This window comes from Oncorhynchus mykiss, chromosome 20 (assembly GCF_013265735.2).
Source record: "Oncorhynchus mykiss isolate Arlee chromosome 20, USDA_OmykA_1.1, whole genome shotgun sequence".
NCBI classification, from domain to species: domain Eukaryota; kingdom Metazoa; phylum Chordata; class Actinopteri; order Salmoniformes; family Salmonidae; genus Oncorhynchus; species Oncorhynchus mykiss.
Window position 1 is genome coordinate 21737856 of NC_048584.1, and position 18446 is coordinate 21756301.

An 18446-nucleotide genomic window follows, 5' to 3' on the forward strand; every position below is an offset into this window, starting at 1 on the left:
AAGGAGGACCGAGCACGCCCCCATTCTCATCGACAGGGCTGTAGTCGAGCAGGTTGAGAGCTTCAAGTTCCTTGGTCTCCACATCACCAACAAACTAGAAGGGTCCAAAAATACCAAGACAGTCGTGAAGAGAGAACGACATAACCTATTCCCCCTCAGGAGACTGAAAAGATTTGGCATGGGTCCTCAGATCCTCAAAAGGTTCTACAGCTGCAAAATCGAGAGTCTGGTTGCATCACTGCCTGGTGCGGCAACTGCTCGGCCTCCGACCGCAAGGAACTGCAGAGTGTAGTGTGTATGGCCCAGTACATCACTGGGGCCAAGCTGCCTGTCATCCAGGACCTCTACACCAGGCGAAGTCAGAGAAAGGCCCTAAAAATTGTCAAAGACCCCAGCCACCCCAGTCATAGACTGTTCTCTCTGCTACTGCACGGCAAGCAGTACCGGAGCGCCAAGTCTAAGACAAAAAGGCTTCTCAACAGCTTTTACACTCAAGCCATAAGACATTTATTTTACGCTGCTGCTACTCTCTGTTTATCATCTATGCTAAGTCCCTTTAACTCTACCTACATGTACATATTACCTCAATTAGCCCAACTAAGCGGGTGCCCCATTGAGTCTGTACTGGTACCACATGTATATAGCCTCGCTACTGTTATTTTCACTGTCATTTTACAGTTTTTTTAATTTCTTTACTTATCTATTGTTTACCTAATACCTACTTTTTACTTAAAAAGTGCACTGTGGGTTAGGGCTTGTAAGTAAGTATTTCACTGTAAGGTCTACACTTGTACTCAGCGCAAGAGACAAATAAACTTTAATTTGGTTTGATATGCCCTCTTACAAAAAAAAGCAAAGCAGATGGGATGGCGTATCACCGTAGAATGCTGTGGTAGCCATGCTGGTTAAGTGTGCCTTGAATTCTAAATAAATCACTGACAGTGTCACCAGCAAAGCACCGTCCCACCTGCTCCTCCGTACTTCACAGTGGGAACCACACATGCGAAGATTATCAGTTCACCCACTCTGTGTCTCACAAAGGCGCGGTTGGAACAAAAAATCTCAAATTTTGACTCCTCAGACCAAAGGACAGATTTTCACCGGTCTAATGTCCATTGATTGTGTTTTATGGCCCAAGCAAGTCTCTTCTTCTTATTGGTGTCCTTTAGTCGTATTTTATTTGCAGCAATTCGACCATGAAGGCCTGATTCACGCAGTCTCCTCTGAACAGTTGATGTTGAGATATGTCTGTTACTTGAACTCTGTGAAGCGTTTCTTTGGGCTGCAAACTCTAATGAACTTATCCTCTACAGCAGAGGTAACTCTGGGTTTTCCTTTCCTGTGGCGGTCCTCATGAGAGCCAGTTTCATCATAGCGCTTGATGATTTTTGCGACTGCACTTGAAGAAACTTTCAAAGTTCTTGAAATTTTCCGTATTGACTGACCTTCATGTAATGATGGACTGTCATTTCTCTTTACTTACTTATGCTGTTCTTGCCATAATATTGACTTGGTCTTTTTACCAAATAGGCTGTCTTCTGTATACCGCCCTGACCTTGTCACAACAGAACTGATTGGCTCAAACCCATTAAGAAGGAAAGTAATTCAACAAATTAACTTTTAGGAAGGCACACCTGTTAATGTAAATGCATTCCAGGTGACTACCTCATGAAGCTGGTTGAGAGAATACCAAGAGTGGGCAAAGCTGTCATCAAGGCAAAGCGTGGGTACTTTGAAGAATTTCAAATATAAAATATAATTTGATTTGTTTAACACTTTTTTGGTTACTACATGATTCCATATGTGTTATTTCATAGTTTTGATGTCTTCACTATTATTCTACAATGTAGGAAATAGTAAAAATAAAGAAAACATTCACAAAAATGTCTACAAACCTGCTTTCGCTTTGTTATTATGAGTATTGTGTGTAGATTTATGAGGAAATGTTTTTTATTTAATCCACTTTAGAATAAGGCTGTAACATAACAAAATGTGGAAAAAGTCAAGGGTCTGAATGCTTTCCGAATTCACTGTATATATTATTTCACATTGATATTGAAAAACCCCTCTTCCTCTGCTGCTGTTTCATTTGAGGCAACTTCCTCTTCTCTTCGAGCTCTGTGTGACTGAGTGGCGGTTGAACACAGTCACAGAGCACATTTTCAAAACAAGAACGAATACTGCTGGATGACAGAACATCACACCAACAACACACACTGAAGAAAACCACTTGCAGTGGTGTCTGCTCAACGAAATAATACAGACACTGACTTGGCAACACATGACTGAGGACCTGGCTGGAGTCAAGACAGAGGGATAATTTGTAAGAGGCGGGCTGACTCCTATGCAACCATGCTGAAATCTTTCAACCTCTTGAAGCAGCTTGGCTCTGTGGGGAAGTAAGTACTTTCATGTGCCATTTTGGACTTTTTGTTTTTTTGGAGGGGGATATATTTGTAAAAATACAATAGCTTATTTATTTTCAGTTCTAATACAATAGTTATTTTCAAAGAACTTGGAACTAACTGCATAGAATGGAGAATAAATGGTGAGATACTGTACTTCTAACCAATGCTATCAAGTTTTGTGACAATCTAAACTCTAAAGTCTGATTCTACGTTCTAATCTTAGTCATTTTCATCATGAGCATCTGTGGGTGAAAGAAGAACCTTTAGACAAGGTTTTGGTGAGTGGGGAGCCTGTTTGGTAGAGTCCACAGGAGGTTGGTGGCACCTTAATTGGGGAGGATGAGCTCATGGTAATGGCTGGAGCAGAATCAGGGGAATGCTGTCAAATACATCAAACACATGGATGCCATTCCATTTGCTCCGTTCCGGCCATTATTATGAGCCGTCCTCCCCTCAGCAGCTTCCTGTGGTAAAGTCATCTGACTTCTGCAAAGGACAGAGTATCTTTGGTGTCTGAGGACAACCGCAGAGTTCATGATCATCATGCCACCGTTGGTATGAAAGTAGGAGGAAGAGTGAAGCAGACAGGGTTCCATGGTGTAGTGCGAATAGTGGATGACTGTAATGTTTCATCATCTTCAGTGAGAGAACAGTCATAACAATGAATAATTATTTTGAATGGCGTCACGGCAAGATTACGCGCATCATGTCTTACTTTGAGTGTGGCCTGTGACACAATGACACAGCAGAGCCATATATTTAAGAGAGTTAGGCCAACTTTTAGAATTTAGAATATTCGTCTAATTCTAGACATTTAGTTACATAGCATTGTTTAAATATTTGCCATGTCATGTTAATGGTGAGCTAACATGGCTACCATAGAATGTTGAAATGTCATGTACAATAAATACATTAGCCAGAAAACGACTGGCCACACCTCAGAGCCGGGTCCTCTAGGTTTCTTCCTAGGTTCCTGCCTTTCTAAGGAGTTGTTCCTAGCCAACGTGCCTCTAGATCTGCACTGCTTGCTCTCTGGAGTTTTAGGCTCGGTTTCTGTATATGCACTTTGTGACAACTGCTGTTGTAAAAAGGGCTCTATAAATACATTTGATTGATAATGCAGTAACTACATTGGCAAAACTCTCTAAATATATGACTCTGGGGGGGTTCAATTGTTAACTTGAGGGCACATCCCCGCCCACAAGATTCATATCTACCTCAATTACATCGTACCCCTGCACATGGACTCGGTACTGGTACCCTGTGTATATAGCCAAGTTATCGTTAATCATTGTGTATTTATTCCTCATGTTATTCTTTTTCTCTCTTGTTGGGAAGGGCCTGTAAGTAAGCATTTCACTGTTACTCTACACCTGTTGTTTATGAAACTTGTGACAAATACAATTTTATTTGAGATTCCCCTGTACCTTAAAGAGTAAACTGTGCCCCTGAATGTCCTTTGCTCCAGTAATGTCCCATGTACAAAAGCCAATCTGTACATGTGTATGTACGTGTATTATGCTTCAGATCAGAGAAAATATGTAATTGGATGCCCACGTCGGGTTGTTGATACCCACGTCGGGTTGTTGATGCCCACGCTACCCTGGCTGATAGCTGAGCGTTTCTGCAGCAGGTTGCAACAGACCATGGAAGTGGTGTGTTTGCAGGCCTCCATGCCACTGACGTGTTTCAGGCTATTAATAATCCCTGGTAATTAACAGTGCGGCTGCACCAGAACAGAGCTCTAACCACAGTAAAGGAGCCCCTACCTACACTATTCTCACTTTGTTCAGAATAACTGAATGTGACCTTAACTATAAAAAAAACACACACAGATAGAAAGACGCCTATGGGCTTTTGTTTAGTTGAAGAAGAAAAAAACTGTTAGAAAATGCTTGGGCTTCACGGCTACACTGCAGCTGTTTCACTGATGTAACACTGCTCTCTATCAGATGCTGCTGAAACTTCATTGCCATTCTTTCATTCTCTCTGTCTCTCTTTCACTTTCTCGCTGTCTCTTTCTCTCTCTCCCTCTGTTTCTCTCACTCTTTCTCTCTCTCTCTCTGCCTGTCACTCACTCACTCTCTCTCTCTCTCTCTCTCTCTCTCTCTCTCTCTCTCTCTCTCTCATCCCACTTGTAAGTCCCCTAAAACAGCCCCTTCCCCATCTCTGGCCTGGTTTCAGCCCACAGCAGTAGCCTCCACTCTCTAACTTTAAAGGATAACTCTCAACCCCAATGTCAGCATTTGCCCAACCGCTATCCAATTTTTATAAAACGCATTCAAGTGAGAAGTTGTGGGTTGGAGGGAATTACTCATAAATATTGATTTGGGGGACGGGTAAACATAGTTGCAATTGATCCCAACATTTTCTCACTAAAGCATACTTACCAGTCCACTGGCACGCTTTTATCATAAAATGATGTGCATTGTGAACAAATACAGCTCTGGACAGAAAATATAATCTTTCTAATGTAGTATTGTGTTGGTAGGAACAGTGTAATCATCACCTTGAAAATGAATCCAACCTGCTTTGCAGTATTTACGCAGTAGCTCTTTTTCCAATGGTCAAATTAACTCACAGATTGCTCTTGGATACTGTATAAAAACATAGTTACTACCAGGGCAACCTCTCTCACAGGTATACTTTCACTTATCAGAATTAGAAGTATGTGGGCAAGATATGAATATTGTGAATAAAGGATTTGAAAACAAAAAATACCTGCCCCGTGTGGGATTAGAACTCACAACCTTAGCAGACTGCACCACCATAGGAGTTGGGGGAAAAATACACGGAGTCGACATTGACCACTATTGTCATCTACTTGTTTTTACGATGGATGTGGCTATGAATATAAATGTCCTCGTAGCCTAAATGTTTTCTTTCTTCGTAAAAGCACATAGATGTATGAATGAAACGTTAAGCAAAAGTGTTGCATTTGATCATATGCGGAAATGTGCCTTACTGTTTATTTTATTTTGTGTAATGTCAGTATTCTAGTCAAAGAAGCATAGTGCAAAATATACTGTATTGGCACACTCCACTTACCAAGAACATTGCCAAGTAAGACTGCAACTGTAACACAAATATTGCCTGAAAGCCTTTTTTAACATTATTAATAGGTCACAGGATGCCACAGATCTTCTCACAGAAGATCTGGTTATGGTGAGTTAAGGCTGATGATAAAGGGTGACAGTGGTGGCTCATTTCACTACGTGAAAATATTTCTCAGTGAATACATTTGTACCTAGCTCAGTGTGAACATAAGATACGCTCTATATCTGTCATTTTCATTGGTCTAAGGTGGAGCAGCGGGTGGAGCCAGCCAAGAAGGCAGCACAGGTTATTCACAAGAAGCTGCTGGGTTGTCTGCAGAGTCAACTAGGGCTGGACACAGAGAGAAGAATGGTAAAGTCTACTCTTTCACCTTTCACCCCTGACCCTTGACTTGAAATGATTCTATTATGATTATCAATATAAAATTATCTCTCTCTCCAGAAAAAACTCCCTCTCATGCTGCTCTCTGTTAGCATGGCTGAGAGCTTTAAAGACTTTGATCCAGACTCTTCTATCAGGTACTTTAAGTAACCAAACCATGTATTCAATCATCCAAATGATCAGTTGAAAATTCATCAATGAATCAATTAGTCTATTTCCTCTCTGATAGGAAAGTATTGGAGATGTGTTGCTTCATGGAGAGTCATCTGGCCGCAACACTGTCTGACTTTGAGCTGAAGCTGGAGAAGGAGGTTTTGGAGCCTCTCAATAAACTCAGTGAGGTAAGGGCTGCATTAGCAAGAGTTATTCAGACACTTTTGGATAACAATTTAAGTTTGTGATTATGTAGTATTACATATGAAAACTTTAAAAATATATATATATATATTATTATTTAAAAAATGTTATTGCCCCCCCCTCTTCTGAGGACAACAGTAACTTTGTTTTATATTTTAGTTTTTTACACTTTTTTGTTACATATACATTTTACACACATTTGACATACATGGTACTTTTACACACAGTAATTACACAACAAAGATATTGTTTTTTGATTATACACATTACATTTTGGGCTACTCTCAGCCCGTCCCACCTATCTCTGTAGACATCCTCTTTTGATATCCACGTGCCATGTATTTCTCAACTGTGATGTGATGTTTTACATTCATTTTGAACCTTTCTAATCGCACAGTATCCACAGATTGTGAGTTAAAGAGGAACATTTTTCCTAAGATTATTATTATATTGTTGACTGATTGACTATGGCTTTCCAAATTGCCCAACACTGCTATTTGTAGGGATCATTTTAAAAGAATGTTGTGATTTTTCAGCCAGAAACAAGCTAGATGGGGACAATACCAGAATAAATGATCTAAGGATTATGTTTCTTCACAGCAAAATATGCAGAGCTGAGATTGTTGTATGTCCCATATATATAACATTCTGTTGGTGGCAAGAATTTTGTTTAATATTTCAATTGAAAACTCAATGTTGAATGAAGCGCTGTTTTGTATATCAATTCATACACCATGTGCATGGAATCGGTACATCGAAAATCTCTTCCCAGATATTTTTGCAACGTGTATGGCGCAGCTGTCAATGTTTTTGTCCTCAAATGAAACTGGCATATTTTTCGATATATATGCCAACCTTTTTCAGCCACTTTTGGTCTTTAATATACAGTATGGCAGACAGACAATTCCTTACCTTCTCCACCTTCCACTTAACTCATCCATTTTTGAGGTAATGCTGCAATCAGTAAAACTTTGGATTGAGAAAACATTTCCATATATTTTCGATATCTGCATATGTGACATTACTACACCATTCCTATTCATAACATTTGTAATAAATATAATACAATTTTACAAAATCCATAATGTTTTTTTTTATCAATCAGTATATTTGAGTTAAACCATAATATTGGCTATAATATTTTTTCTGTATTTTCTGGTAGATAATATTGGAATTGTAACCAGCTTTGCAGGACTTTTTTAAGGAAGAGTGATATTTTGAACAAGGTTTCATTTTCAATTGAGAAGTTGTAATCTGTATAAAGGCCAAAAGGCCATTTTTAAACAAAGGATGATCCTTTCTTAGTAATCTACTGGAGCTTTAGTGAGAGATGTAATGACATATGTACACTATCTGTAGGAAGACCTTCCAGAGATTCTCAAAAACAAGAAGCAGTTTGCCAAACTCACAATGGACTGGCACAATGCACGCAACAAGTGGGTCACACATTCTGTGTGTTTGTATTTGACAGATCCTATATGCTCCAGACAGTACACAGTTCATTTATACACATATATATATATATAATAACTACCTTTAGTCAGTATCTCCATTGAGTTCTTTCTTTTACTTTTTATGGCTTCTGATCATGAATGACTTTGCCCCTTCAGGTCCCAGGCTAGTACGGGACCTCAGGCAAAGCAGGATGGGCTGAAAGAGGAGGTGGAGGAGGCCTGGAGGAAACTGGAGAGCATCAAGGTGTTGTATGGTGTTGGATGTTACTGTTTCAGACACTTTGTTGTTTAATGCAGTAGTTTCAGCCTCTAACATACAGTATTAACTTTTTGTGTGGCTGTACATTCCCCGCAGGACCAATACTCTGCAGATCTGTATCACTTTGCCACTAAAGAAGATGACTATGCCAACTACTTCATTCGTGTGAGTGTGGCCTACTAATTGTCCTCCCTTTCAAGCTGTACTTCCGTTAATTATCATGTGCTATTAGCTATTAGGAATTATAATTGATAAGTGTCTGGGTTGTGCTCTCTCCTTAGCTGCTGGAACTACAAGCAGAACATCATAAGAATTCCCATGACTTCCTCGAACGAAACATCAGTGAGCTGAAAGACAGTCAAACAGGTGAATAGGGTGTGTGTATGTATGTACTGTGTGTATGTATGTACTGTGTGTGTGTGTATTTGCAATTACAATACCCAGGCCATACTTAGTGTACATGGGTACCCCCCCCCCCCCTATCCAATGTGTAGCACCCACTTGCTTAGGATTTGTCCAGTGTGTCACCAGTATGTGTGTTAACACAGACTCCCAGGAGAATAACTATAAGGGGAAGGTTTACGGGGAGCCCCTGCTGACTCATCTGTACAACAGCGGTAGGGAGATCGCTGTTCCCATCCAGGAGTGTGTTCACATGCTGCTGCACACCGGCATGAGAGAGGAGGTGAGGACTGGGATTATTAATCTACTACATGGTATACATGTGAATGGGATATTATTAATTAACTGAGCAGGTGAAAGGACTGTAGCCAGTCTACGATAATGTTTGCCCTCTTGGATAAAATCTATCTCCCTTCATCTCTCTCCCAGGGTCTGTTTCGTCTGGCAGCAGCAGCCTCGGTAGTGAAGAGACTGAAGAGCAGTCTGGATGGAGGGGTCGTGAACCACAGTGAATTCACTGACCCTCATGCAGTTGCAGGTCAGAGAGACCGTCCCTGTTGACAGTACCCCTTTTCAAGTTTCAGGTTTTCAAGTTTCAAATATCTTTACTTGACAGTTAACAACACATAGGCACTAAGCAGCATTTTCTCTTTTATCCATGTAGGGGCTTTGAAAAGCTACCTGAGAGAGCTGCCTGAACCACTCATGACCTTTGAACTCTACAATGATTGGTTTCAAGCAGCAGGGTAAGGTCCTTGATTGGTCTACATCTTAAAAGCATACAGTACATAGTGTCTTTACATGATTTCGCTCCCCTCTAATTTCTGCTCTTCAAATGTCTGTCTGTTCCCCTCTTTATTTAGGGAGAAAGAATTGACAGACAAACTTGAGCAGTTTAAAATTGTGCTGAAGAAGTTACCATCAGAAAACTACAACAACCTCCGGTATGTCCATATCTCTGTAACCCATAGCTCTCTCGGATCTTGACTGATTCCTGTGTGAAGTTGTAAAAACTCAAGAATGATGCAGGGTGTATGATTGTGAATATCTCCCTAGCCATATTACAACTATGTGTTGTGATAATTGCGTTGCTATGACCTGCTAGTTCATATGCCTTGGCACCGTGATATATAGGCCTAAGGTCAAGACAATAAGAAGACAGAACTAATTCAACCACACATTTGTTTCATTACAAAACCCGGAGAGCAACATCTGTCCGGTGAAGTCCACAAAACATCAGTTACATGACCTAGAGCATGGTCAAGCAAGGTAATGTTTCTGACATTTTCGAACTACTAAACAACTATTGATTTAGAACCACTGAGAGTTGTCGCAAAGAAAACAGGAGCTGTTTTCACTATTCCAGCGTCATTTCAACTTCAACATTTCAGCATCATCTAATAATCTATTCCAAAAATGCCAAAAACTATTTAGTCCAATCAATGTAAGCTAAATATGATGTGGCTGTCCTTAGTACTGATTTCTGTGCTTGCTTGTGTGTGTGCAAGTAGAAAATATGTTGACTCACCCTACTTGTAGAGAAACGCCAATGCAGTCCTCCTCATGTTGTCTAAACGGTCTATGACTCTGTCAATGTCAAGAGAATTTTCAATCCCAATGATAATAACTATCAATCAATAAGCTTTGACCAATCCCCAAGGTTTGTAAGACCCTGGATTTAATAATAATTAGGCAAAGACTCAGCTTATGCAAAAGGTTCGTACAGTTTATTCACGACAGCGCTCTGAAGTCCATAATACAAAGACATCCATTTTATAACTCACTCCCTATTTACGCATATACATACACACGAACAGTAGGTGAGTTGTGTCCACTGTTTATCACTACCAAGCCGACAATTTCATTCCCCCGAGATTAGAGGAACCTTGAAAGGATTCCCTGTCCTATCATACGTTTCTCAGAGTTCTAGCCAGGTCGGGTCAAACACAGTTGAATTGTTCTTGGTATTTTCTTGGACACACACACACACACATTTCTCTCCCTCACATGTCTCTACCAAACCTTATTGGACTTACATTTAGTACTTTAATCATTCATTATACATGCTACATAAACAAATAATCACTAATAGTTACGTTTCAGGGTGGAAATCTTTAATCATTACCTTTAAGCATACTTCCCTTATCAGTCAATTAGTACACACTTTTAGTTTTTGTTGTCCTAGGCTACCTGGCAAAAAAATTTGCTCGCTAGCCTAACTTCCTTTCATGGGCAATGATGCGCCAGGCCAGCTAGTTAACATTAGCCTACTACATCTAGCTACATGTTGAACTTCCATCCTCTCAGGCCAGGGGCACAATGTATGAATTTATGGTTGGATCCGAATCGCCGTTATAATCATTGACCAGTACGGAGAATTAAGTAAAACCACAAGTCCAAAACCCTATCTCCATCCATGGCTAATTTAGGAAAGGGACCATTTTAGCTTGCTAGCCACCAGAGGGCAATGACACAGAGAGATGCAACAATTAACGTTTTTCTTTGTCAATGACGTTTGCCTTCTGATGCAATGTGGTTGGTCTGAAGCCAAATCCAAACGGGCTTCCCGTGACACTTTTTTTGGTGTGCCAGGACCATTCACAACTGAGTTCACTCAGTTTAGCTCAACGCTGGTTGGCCATTATCATATATTTTTTTATCAAGGTATGCCAAATGCTCTTTGGCTTCCCTTGCATTCAATGCTCTGGGCAGCAACTATGTCATACTATTTTTGACCAGACAGAATCAGAATTGAAGGAAATGTATTTAACACAGAGAGACAAACGATACATTTTCTTTTTTTCTTTTTTTCTTAGTACATCTTTTTGGGAAGCCTGGCTTGGCATCCATGATAATAATGGCGCCGGAGCGGCTGGCTGCCGTTTTACGGGCTGCTAACCAACTGTGCTATTTTGTTTGTTTTTTCATATTGTTTGTAAATTATTTTCTACATAATGTTGCTACTACCGTCTCTTATGACTTAAAAGAGCTTCTGGACATCAGAACAGCGATTTCTTTCTGTAATGAGTAGGTAAACCACCACTACCCTCCATATTATTGGCCAACGTGCAATCATTGGAAAACATACGATCTACGATTAAGACTATCCGGCCAACGGGATATTAAAAACTGTAATATCTTATGTTTCACCAAGACGTGGCTGAACAATGACAAGGATAACATAGAGCTGGCTGGCTTTTCCGTGCATCGGCAGGACAGAGCAACTACGTCTGGTAAGACGAGGGGTGGGGGTGTGTGTCCTTTTGTCAATAACTGCTGGTGCGCGATGTCTAATATTTAAAAAGTTTTGAGATATTGCTCGCCTGAGGTAGAATACCTCATGATAAGCTGTAGACCACACTATCTACCAAGAGAGTTCTCATTTATATTATTCATAGCCATCTATTTACCACCACAAACCTTTGCTGGCATTAAGACCGCACTCAACCAGCTGTATAAGGCCATATGCAAACAAGAAAATGCTCATCCAGAAGTGGCGCTCCTAGTGGCCGGGGATTTTAATGCAGGCAAAATCCATTTTACCTAATTTCTACATGCATGAGAGCACCAGCTGTTCCGGATGCTTGTGTGATCACGCTCTCGTAGCCAATGTGAGCAAGACCTTCAGACAGGTCAACATTCACAAAGCCGCAGGGTCAGACGGATTACCAGGACGTGTTCTCATAGCATGCGCTAACCAATTGGCAAGTGTCTTTACTGACATTTTCAACTCTCTGACTGAGTCTGTAATACCTACATGTTTCAAACAGACCACCATAGTCCCTGTGCCCAAGAAAGCGAAGGTAACCTGTCTAAATGATTACGTCAGTAGCCGTAAAGTGCTTTGAAAAGATTTTGAAAGGCTGGTCATGGCTCAAATCAACACCATCATGCCAGAAGTGGAGCGGGTCGAGAGTTTCAAGTTCCTTGGTGTCCACATCACCAACAAACTATCATGGTCCAAACACGCCAAGGCAGTTGTGAAGAGGGCACGACAACACATTTTCCCCCTCAGGAGACTGAAAAGACTTGGCATGGGTCCCCAGAGCCTCAAAAAGTAATACAGCTGCACCATCGAGAGCATCCTGACCGGTTGCATCAACGTCTGGTATGGCAACTGCTCGGCATCTGACCGTAAGTCGCAACAGAGGGTAGTGCATACGGCCCAGTACATCAATGGGGCCAAGCTTCCTGACATCCAGGACCTATATACTATGCAGTGTCAGAGGAAGGCCCAAAAAATGGTCAAAGACTCCAGTCACCCAAGTCATAGACTGTTCTCTCTGCTACCACGCGGCAAGCGGTACTGGAGCACCAAGTCTAGGACCTAAAGGCTCCTTAACAGCTTCTACCCCCAAGCCATAACACTGCTGAACAATTAATCAACTGGCCACCCCGGACTATTTACATTGACACCCCCCCTCTGTTTTTACACTGCTGCTACTCACTGTTTATTATCTATGCATAGTCACTTTACAAATGACCTCAATTTACCTGTACCCCCACACACCGACTCGGTACCGGTGCCTCCTGTATATGACCATATTATTGTTATGTCATTTTGTGTTACTTTTTCATTTTGATAAAATGTTTTTACTTTAGTTTATTTAGTCAATAGTTTCTTAACTCTATTTCTTGAACTGCATTGTTGGTTAAGGGATTGTAAGTAAGCACTTCACGGTAAGGTCTACATGTTGTGTTCGGCGCATGTGACAAATAAAATTTTATTTTATTTGATGAATACACGCCACTGTATGTGCTTCTCCCTCCCTCCCTCCCTCCCTCTCTCTCTCTCTCTCTCTCGCTCTCTGTCTCCCCCCCCCCCCCCCCCCCCCCCCTATTAGGTACCTGGTACAGTTCCTGTCGTGCCTGTCAGAGCAGCAGTCGGTTAACAGGATGAGTCCCAGTAACATTGCCATAGTACTGGGTCCCAACCTGCTGTGGCCTCGCATTGAGGGGTGGGTACTACTGACATACTGACAGAGAGATGAAACTGAACCACTCTATTAGTCTGTCATAATCGCCCTGTCTCAATGTTGTTCCTGGTGTCACTTTCTATTGTTACATGATTGTTATTAATCTGATTATGTCTGTTTAGCTATGTCTCTGTGCTTTTTAGTACTTGACTTGAACCTATGTGTGTTTCTTTCTTTCTCTCTCTCCCTCTCTTTCTGTCTCACTTTCTCATCTCTCACCCCTCATCCCGCTTCTCTTTCTTCCTTTCAATCTCCCTCTCCCCCGTCCAATTCTGTACCATCATACATTTTTCTCTTCACATCTCTCCATCAACCTCTCTCCCTCTCTTTCAGGGAGGCAGCGCTGTTGGACATGGCATCTGCCTCCTCCGTCCAGGTGGTGGCGGTGGTTGAGCCTCTCATACAACACTCCAGCAGCCTGTTTCATGAAGGTACAGTACCACATTCAATGTGATGTTTGTGTGTTCGAGGGAGGAGCAGTGGGAGTTTTTTTAGGGATGAGTTGATTTGCATGAAATGTGTGGAAGTTAGCTACTAGATAACTGAGAGGGCTGCTTGAACCCCTTATGACCTTTGGATAGTATTTTTATTCATTCACTTATTTTTGTCTCACTATGTTGAACTGTATGTTAGGTAGGTCTATGTATTTTGTATGGAACACGGTTTCTCAAAGTAGGCCTGTGTTGTGTTCCTTTCCAGAGGTGGACTTTGAGATTCCTGAGTTTCCTGGGGTCCCAGATTTGAAAATGTTAGAACCTCAAACTTCAGAGTCGGGGAAAGAGAACCTTGCCAGAATGACCTCCTCCTCTTCATCATGCGCTTCCTCTTCCTCTTCTCATGCTTCTCTCTGTAAAACAATCAGGTACCACAGGCACAGACTGAACAGGATGTATGTTCACTTTCTATTATAACAGTGTGTTATCTAACACCGACCGTCTCCTCCACAGCTCAGCATCTCAGGACAGTGGAGGTTTTTTCATCATTAAGTCAGGCTCCATTGGTCGTAGAACCACCACCTGGGGGAACCCTGCCTCAGACCCACCATGCTCAACCCCACTTAACCGTACCCCAGTCCATACCCAGAGCCCGTCCCCTGTCCCAAGCCCGACACTGGTCCACAACCCATCCCCACTACCCAGCCCCAAACTGGCACCTGGCCCAACCCTGGTTCCCTCCCCACCACCAGTGTCTGTCTGCAGTCCGACCCAGAAGCAGAGCCCTGAATCGGGCTCACTAGAACCCATCCTAGAGGCCCCACCGGACTCCCCCAGAGCTACACTGAAGATCACCTCACCATACAAACGTAGGTGGCTGTCCACGACGGAGTTGTGTTTTCTATTCCCACGGAGGACTAGTATGAAAAAGTATTCAAATGTATGCACTCACTACTGTAAGTCCCTCTGAATAAGAGCATCTGCTAAATTACTCAAATGTAAAGCACATAACTCGGGCTAGCTAGCTAACGACATCTAATGCTTAGACAGTAGTGAAGACAATACTTACTCAGACAGTACTAAAGTCCTTCAGAGCACTCACGTTGTGTTATAGACCACCCAGCAGAAGTGACAAACCACTGCCCCATTTTAGTACAAGGAAGCCACGATCCCCGGCAGCAGTGGCTAAAATAACCAACATCTTCTAATGACAAAACTGTCCTGATAAAAAACTGTTGCACTACCACAACTCACACTTCTAGTTTCAAGTAGATATACAGTGCCTTTGGAAAGTAATCAGACCCCTTGACCTTTTCCACATTTTGTTTGGGTACAGTCCCATTATAAAATTGACAATAACCCATAATGACAAAGCAAAAACAGGTTTTTAGACATTTTGCAAATGTATAAAAAAAATAATGACCTGAAATATCACATTTACATAAGTATTCAGACGCATTAATCAGTACTTTGTTGAAGCACCTTTGGCAGCGATTACAGCCTCAAGTCTTGTTGGGTATGATGCTACAAGCTTGGCACACCTGTATTTGGGGAGTTAATCCCATTCTTCTCTGCAGATCCTCTCAAGCTCTGTCTTTTGGATGGGGAGAGTTACTGCACAGCTATTTTCTGGTCTCTCCAGAGATGTTAGATCGGGTTCAAGCCCAGACTCTGGCTGGGCCACTCAAGGACATTGAGAGACTTGTCCCGAAGCCAATCCTGCATTTCTTGGCTGTGTGCTTAGAGTCGTTGTCCTGTTGGAAGGTGAACCTATGCCCCAGTCTGAAATCCTGAGCACTCTGGAACAGGTTCTTATCAAGGATCTCTCTGTACTTCGCTCTGTTCATCTTTGCCTCGATCCTGACTAGTCTCCCAGTCCTGCTGCTAATAAACATCCCCACAGCATGATGCCACCACCATGCTTCACCATAGGGATGGTGCCAGCTTTCCTATAGACGTAACGCTTGGCATTCAGGCCAAAGAGTTCAATCTTGGTTTCCAGAGAATCTTGTTTCTCATGGTCTGAGAACCCTTTAGGTGCCAGCAGGTTGTCATGTGCCTGGAGGGGCTCCCGAGTGGCACAGCGGTCTAAGGTACTTCATCTCAGTGTAAGCGGTGTCACTGCAGTCTCTGGTTCAAATCCAGCCTGCATCACATCTGGCCGTGACTGGGAGTCCAATAGGGCGGTGCACAATTGGCCCAGCGTTGGCTGGGGTAGGCCGTCATTGTAAATAAGAATTTGTTCTTAACTGACTTGCCTAGTAAAATAAAGGTTAACAAAAAATTTTTTTGCATTTTACTGAGGAGTGGCTTCTGTCTGCCCACTCTACCATAAAGCCCTGATTGGGGGAGTGCTGCAGAGATGGTTGTCCTTTTGGAAGGTTCTCCCATCTCCACAGAGGAACTCTGGAGCTCTGTCAGAGTGACCATCAGGTTCTTGGTCACCTCCCTGACCAAGTCCCTTCTCCTCCGATTCCTCAGTTTGGACAAGCGGCCAGCTCTAAAAAGAGTCTTGGTGTATCCAAACTTCTTCTTCCATTTAAGAATGATGGAATGTTTTGGTACCATTCACCAGATCTGTGCCTCGACACAATCTTGTCTCTGAGCTCTATGGACAATTCCTTTGACCTCATGGCTTGGTTTTTGCTCTGACATGCACTGTCAAGTGTGAGACCTTATATAGACAGGTGTGTGCCTTTCCAAATCATGTCCAATCAATTGAATTTACCACAGGTGGACTCCAATCAAGTTGAACAAAAATCACCCGAGCTCAATTTCGAGTCTCATAACAAAGAGTCTGAATACTTATGCAAATAAGGTATTTGAGTTTTTTGTTTGTAATACATTTGCAAAAATGTCTACAAACCTGTTTTGTTATTATGTGGTATTGTGTGTAGATTTATGAGGAAATGTTTTTATTTAATCCATTTTAGAATAAGGCTGTAACATAACAAAATGTGCAAAATGTCAAGGGGTCTAAATACTTTCCAAAGGCACTGTAAATACATACCCCAAATACTCTAATATAATAATACACATCTATAGTCCCAAAAATACGTATTCTAAATGTATCCTCAACACCACTTTCTCCTTTTTCTCTTTTCACAGCGAGAAAATCCTTCCTTCAACACATGCCGCCCATCCAGAGTAAAGAGCAGGTGGCCGTTACATACTCCAAACCCAGGGCCCCAGCACCTCTAGCACCAGCAGAGACACCCAAAACCCAGCTACAACCTGCACCCAAGCCCCTTGCTCCAGTCCTGAAGAAGACCCTAAGCAAAAAGGGTGCAATTAGGCCACCCCAAATCCCACCTCCCAAGCCCCCAGTACTGGAAAGCAAACAGGTGACCTCTATAGCGCAGTGAGGGGGTAGAGATACACTATATACTGTATACAAAAGTATGTGAACCCCTTCAAATTAGTGGATTTGGATATTTCAGCCACACCCATTTGTTTATGTGTAACTCTGTGTTGTTTTTGTTGCACTGCTTTGCTTTATCTTGGCCAGGTCGCAGTTGTAAATGAGAACTTGTTCTCAACTGGCCTACCTGGTTAAATAAAGGTGAAATCAAATAAAAATACTGACAGGGTGTATACAATCAGGCACACAGCCATGCAATCTCCATTGTCAAACATTGTCAGTAAAATGGCCTTACTGAAGAGCTCAGTGACTTTCAACATGGCCTCGGATTCCACCTTTTCAACAAGCCAGTTCATCAAATTTCTGCCCTGCTAGAGCTGCCCGGTCAACTGTAAGTGATGTTATTGCGAAGTGGAAACGTCTAGGAGCAACAACGGCTCAGCCACGAATTGGTAGGCCACACAAGCTCACAGAATGTGACCGCTGAGTGCGGAAGCACGTAAGGCGTCAAAATCGTCTGTCCTTGGTTGCAACACTCACTACAGAGTTACAAACTGCCTCTGGAAGCAACGTCAGCACAATAACTGATTGTCGGGAGCTTCATGAAATGGGTTTCAATGGCCGAGCAGCCACACACAAGTCTAAGACTACCATGTGCAATGCCAAGTGTCGACTAGAGTGATGTAAGGCTCGCCGCCATTGGACTCTGGAGCAGTGGAAACGCTTTCTCTGGAGTGATGAATCACTCTTCACCATTTGTTAGTCCAACAGACAAATCTGGGTTTGGCGGATGCCAGGAGAATGCTACCTGCCCCAATGCATAGTGCCAACTGTAAAGTTTGGTGGAGGAGGAATAATAGTCTTGGGCTGTTTTTCATGGTTCGGGCTATGCCCCTTAGTTCCAGTGAAGGGAATTCTTAATGCTGCTGCATACAATGACATTCTAGACGATTCTGTGCTTCCAACTTTGTGGCAACAGTTTGGGGAATGTTCTTTCCTGTTTCAGCATGACAATTTCCCCGTGCACAAAGCGAGGACCATACAGAAATGGTATGTCGAGATCGGTGTGGAAGACCTTGACTGGCCGACACAGAGTCCTGACCTCATCCCCATCGAACACCTTTGGGATGAATTGGAACGCCGACTGCAAGCCAGGCCTAATCACCCAACATCGGTGCCTGACCTCACTAACGCTCTTGTGGCTGAGTGGAAGCAAGTCCCTGCAGCAATGTTCCAACATCTAGTGGAAAGCCTTCCCAGAAGAGTGGAGGTTGTTATAGCAGCAAAGGGGGACCAACTCCATATTAATGCCCTTGATTTTGGAATGAGATGTTTGACGAGCAGGTGTCCACATACT

At 42.4% G+C, this 18446-nt stretch overlaps 1 protein-coding gene across 1 annotated transcript; it reads left to right on the forward strand.

Annotated features, from left to right (window-relative positions):
• The first annotated feature begins 2104 nt into the window (after positions 1 to 2104).
• sh3bp1 (SH3-domain binding protein 1) lies at positions 2105 to 17721 on the forward strand. The gene is made up of 18 exons (XM_021575982.2): positions 2105 to 2399; positions 5531 to 5573; positions 5712 to 5816; positions 5907 to 5983; positions 6076 to 6187; positions 7563 to 7639; positions 7814 to 7901; positions 8013 to 8081; positions 8198 to 8282; positions 8465 to 8601; positions 8748 to 8856; positions 8983 to 9064; positions 9182 to 9262; positions 13163 to 13276; positions 13628 to 13725; positions 13994 to 14156; positions 14242 to 14597; positions 16837 to 17721. The coding sequence occupies exons 1-18, from the start codon at positions 2353 to 2355 to the stop codon at positions 17091 to 17093; spliced, it is 2100 nt and encodes a 699-aa protein (XP_021431657.2). The 5' UTR covers positions 2105 to 2352; the 3' UTR covers positions 17094 to 17721.
• Positions 17722 to 18446: the final 725 nt, after the last annotated feature.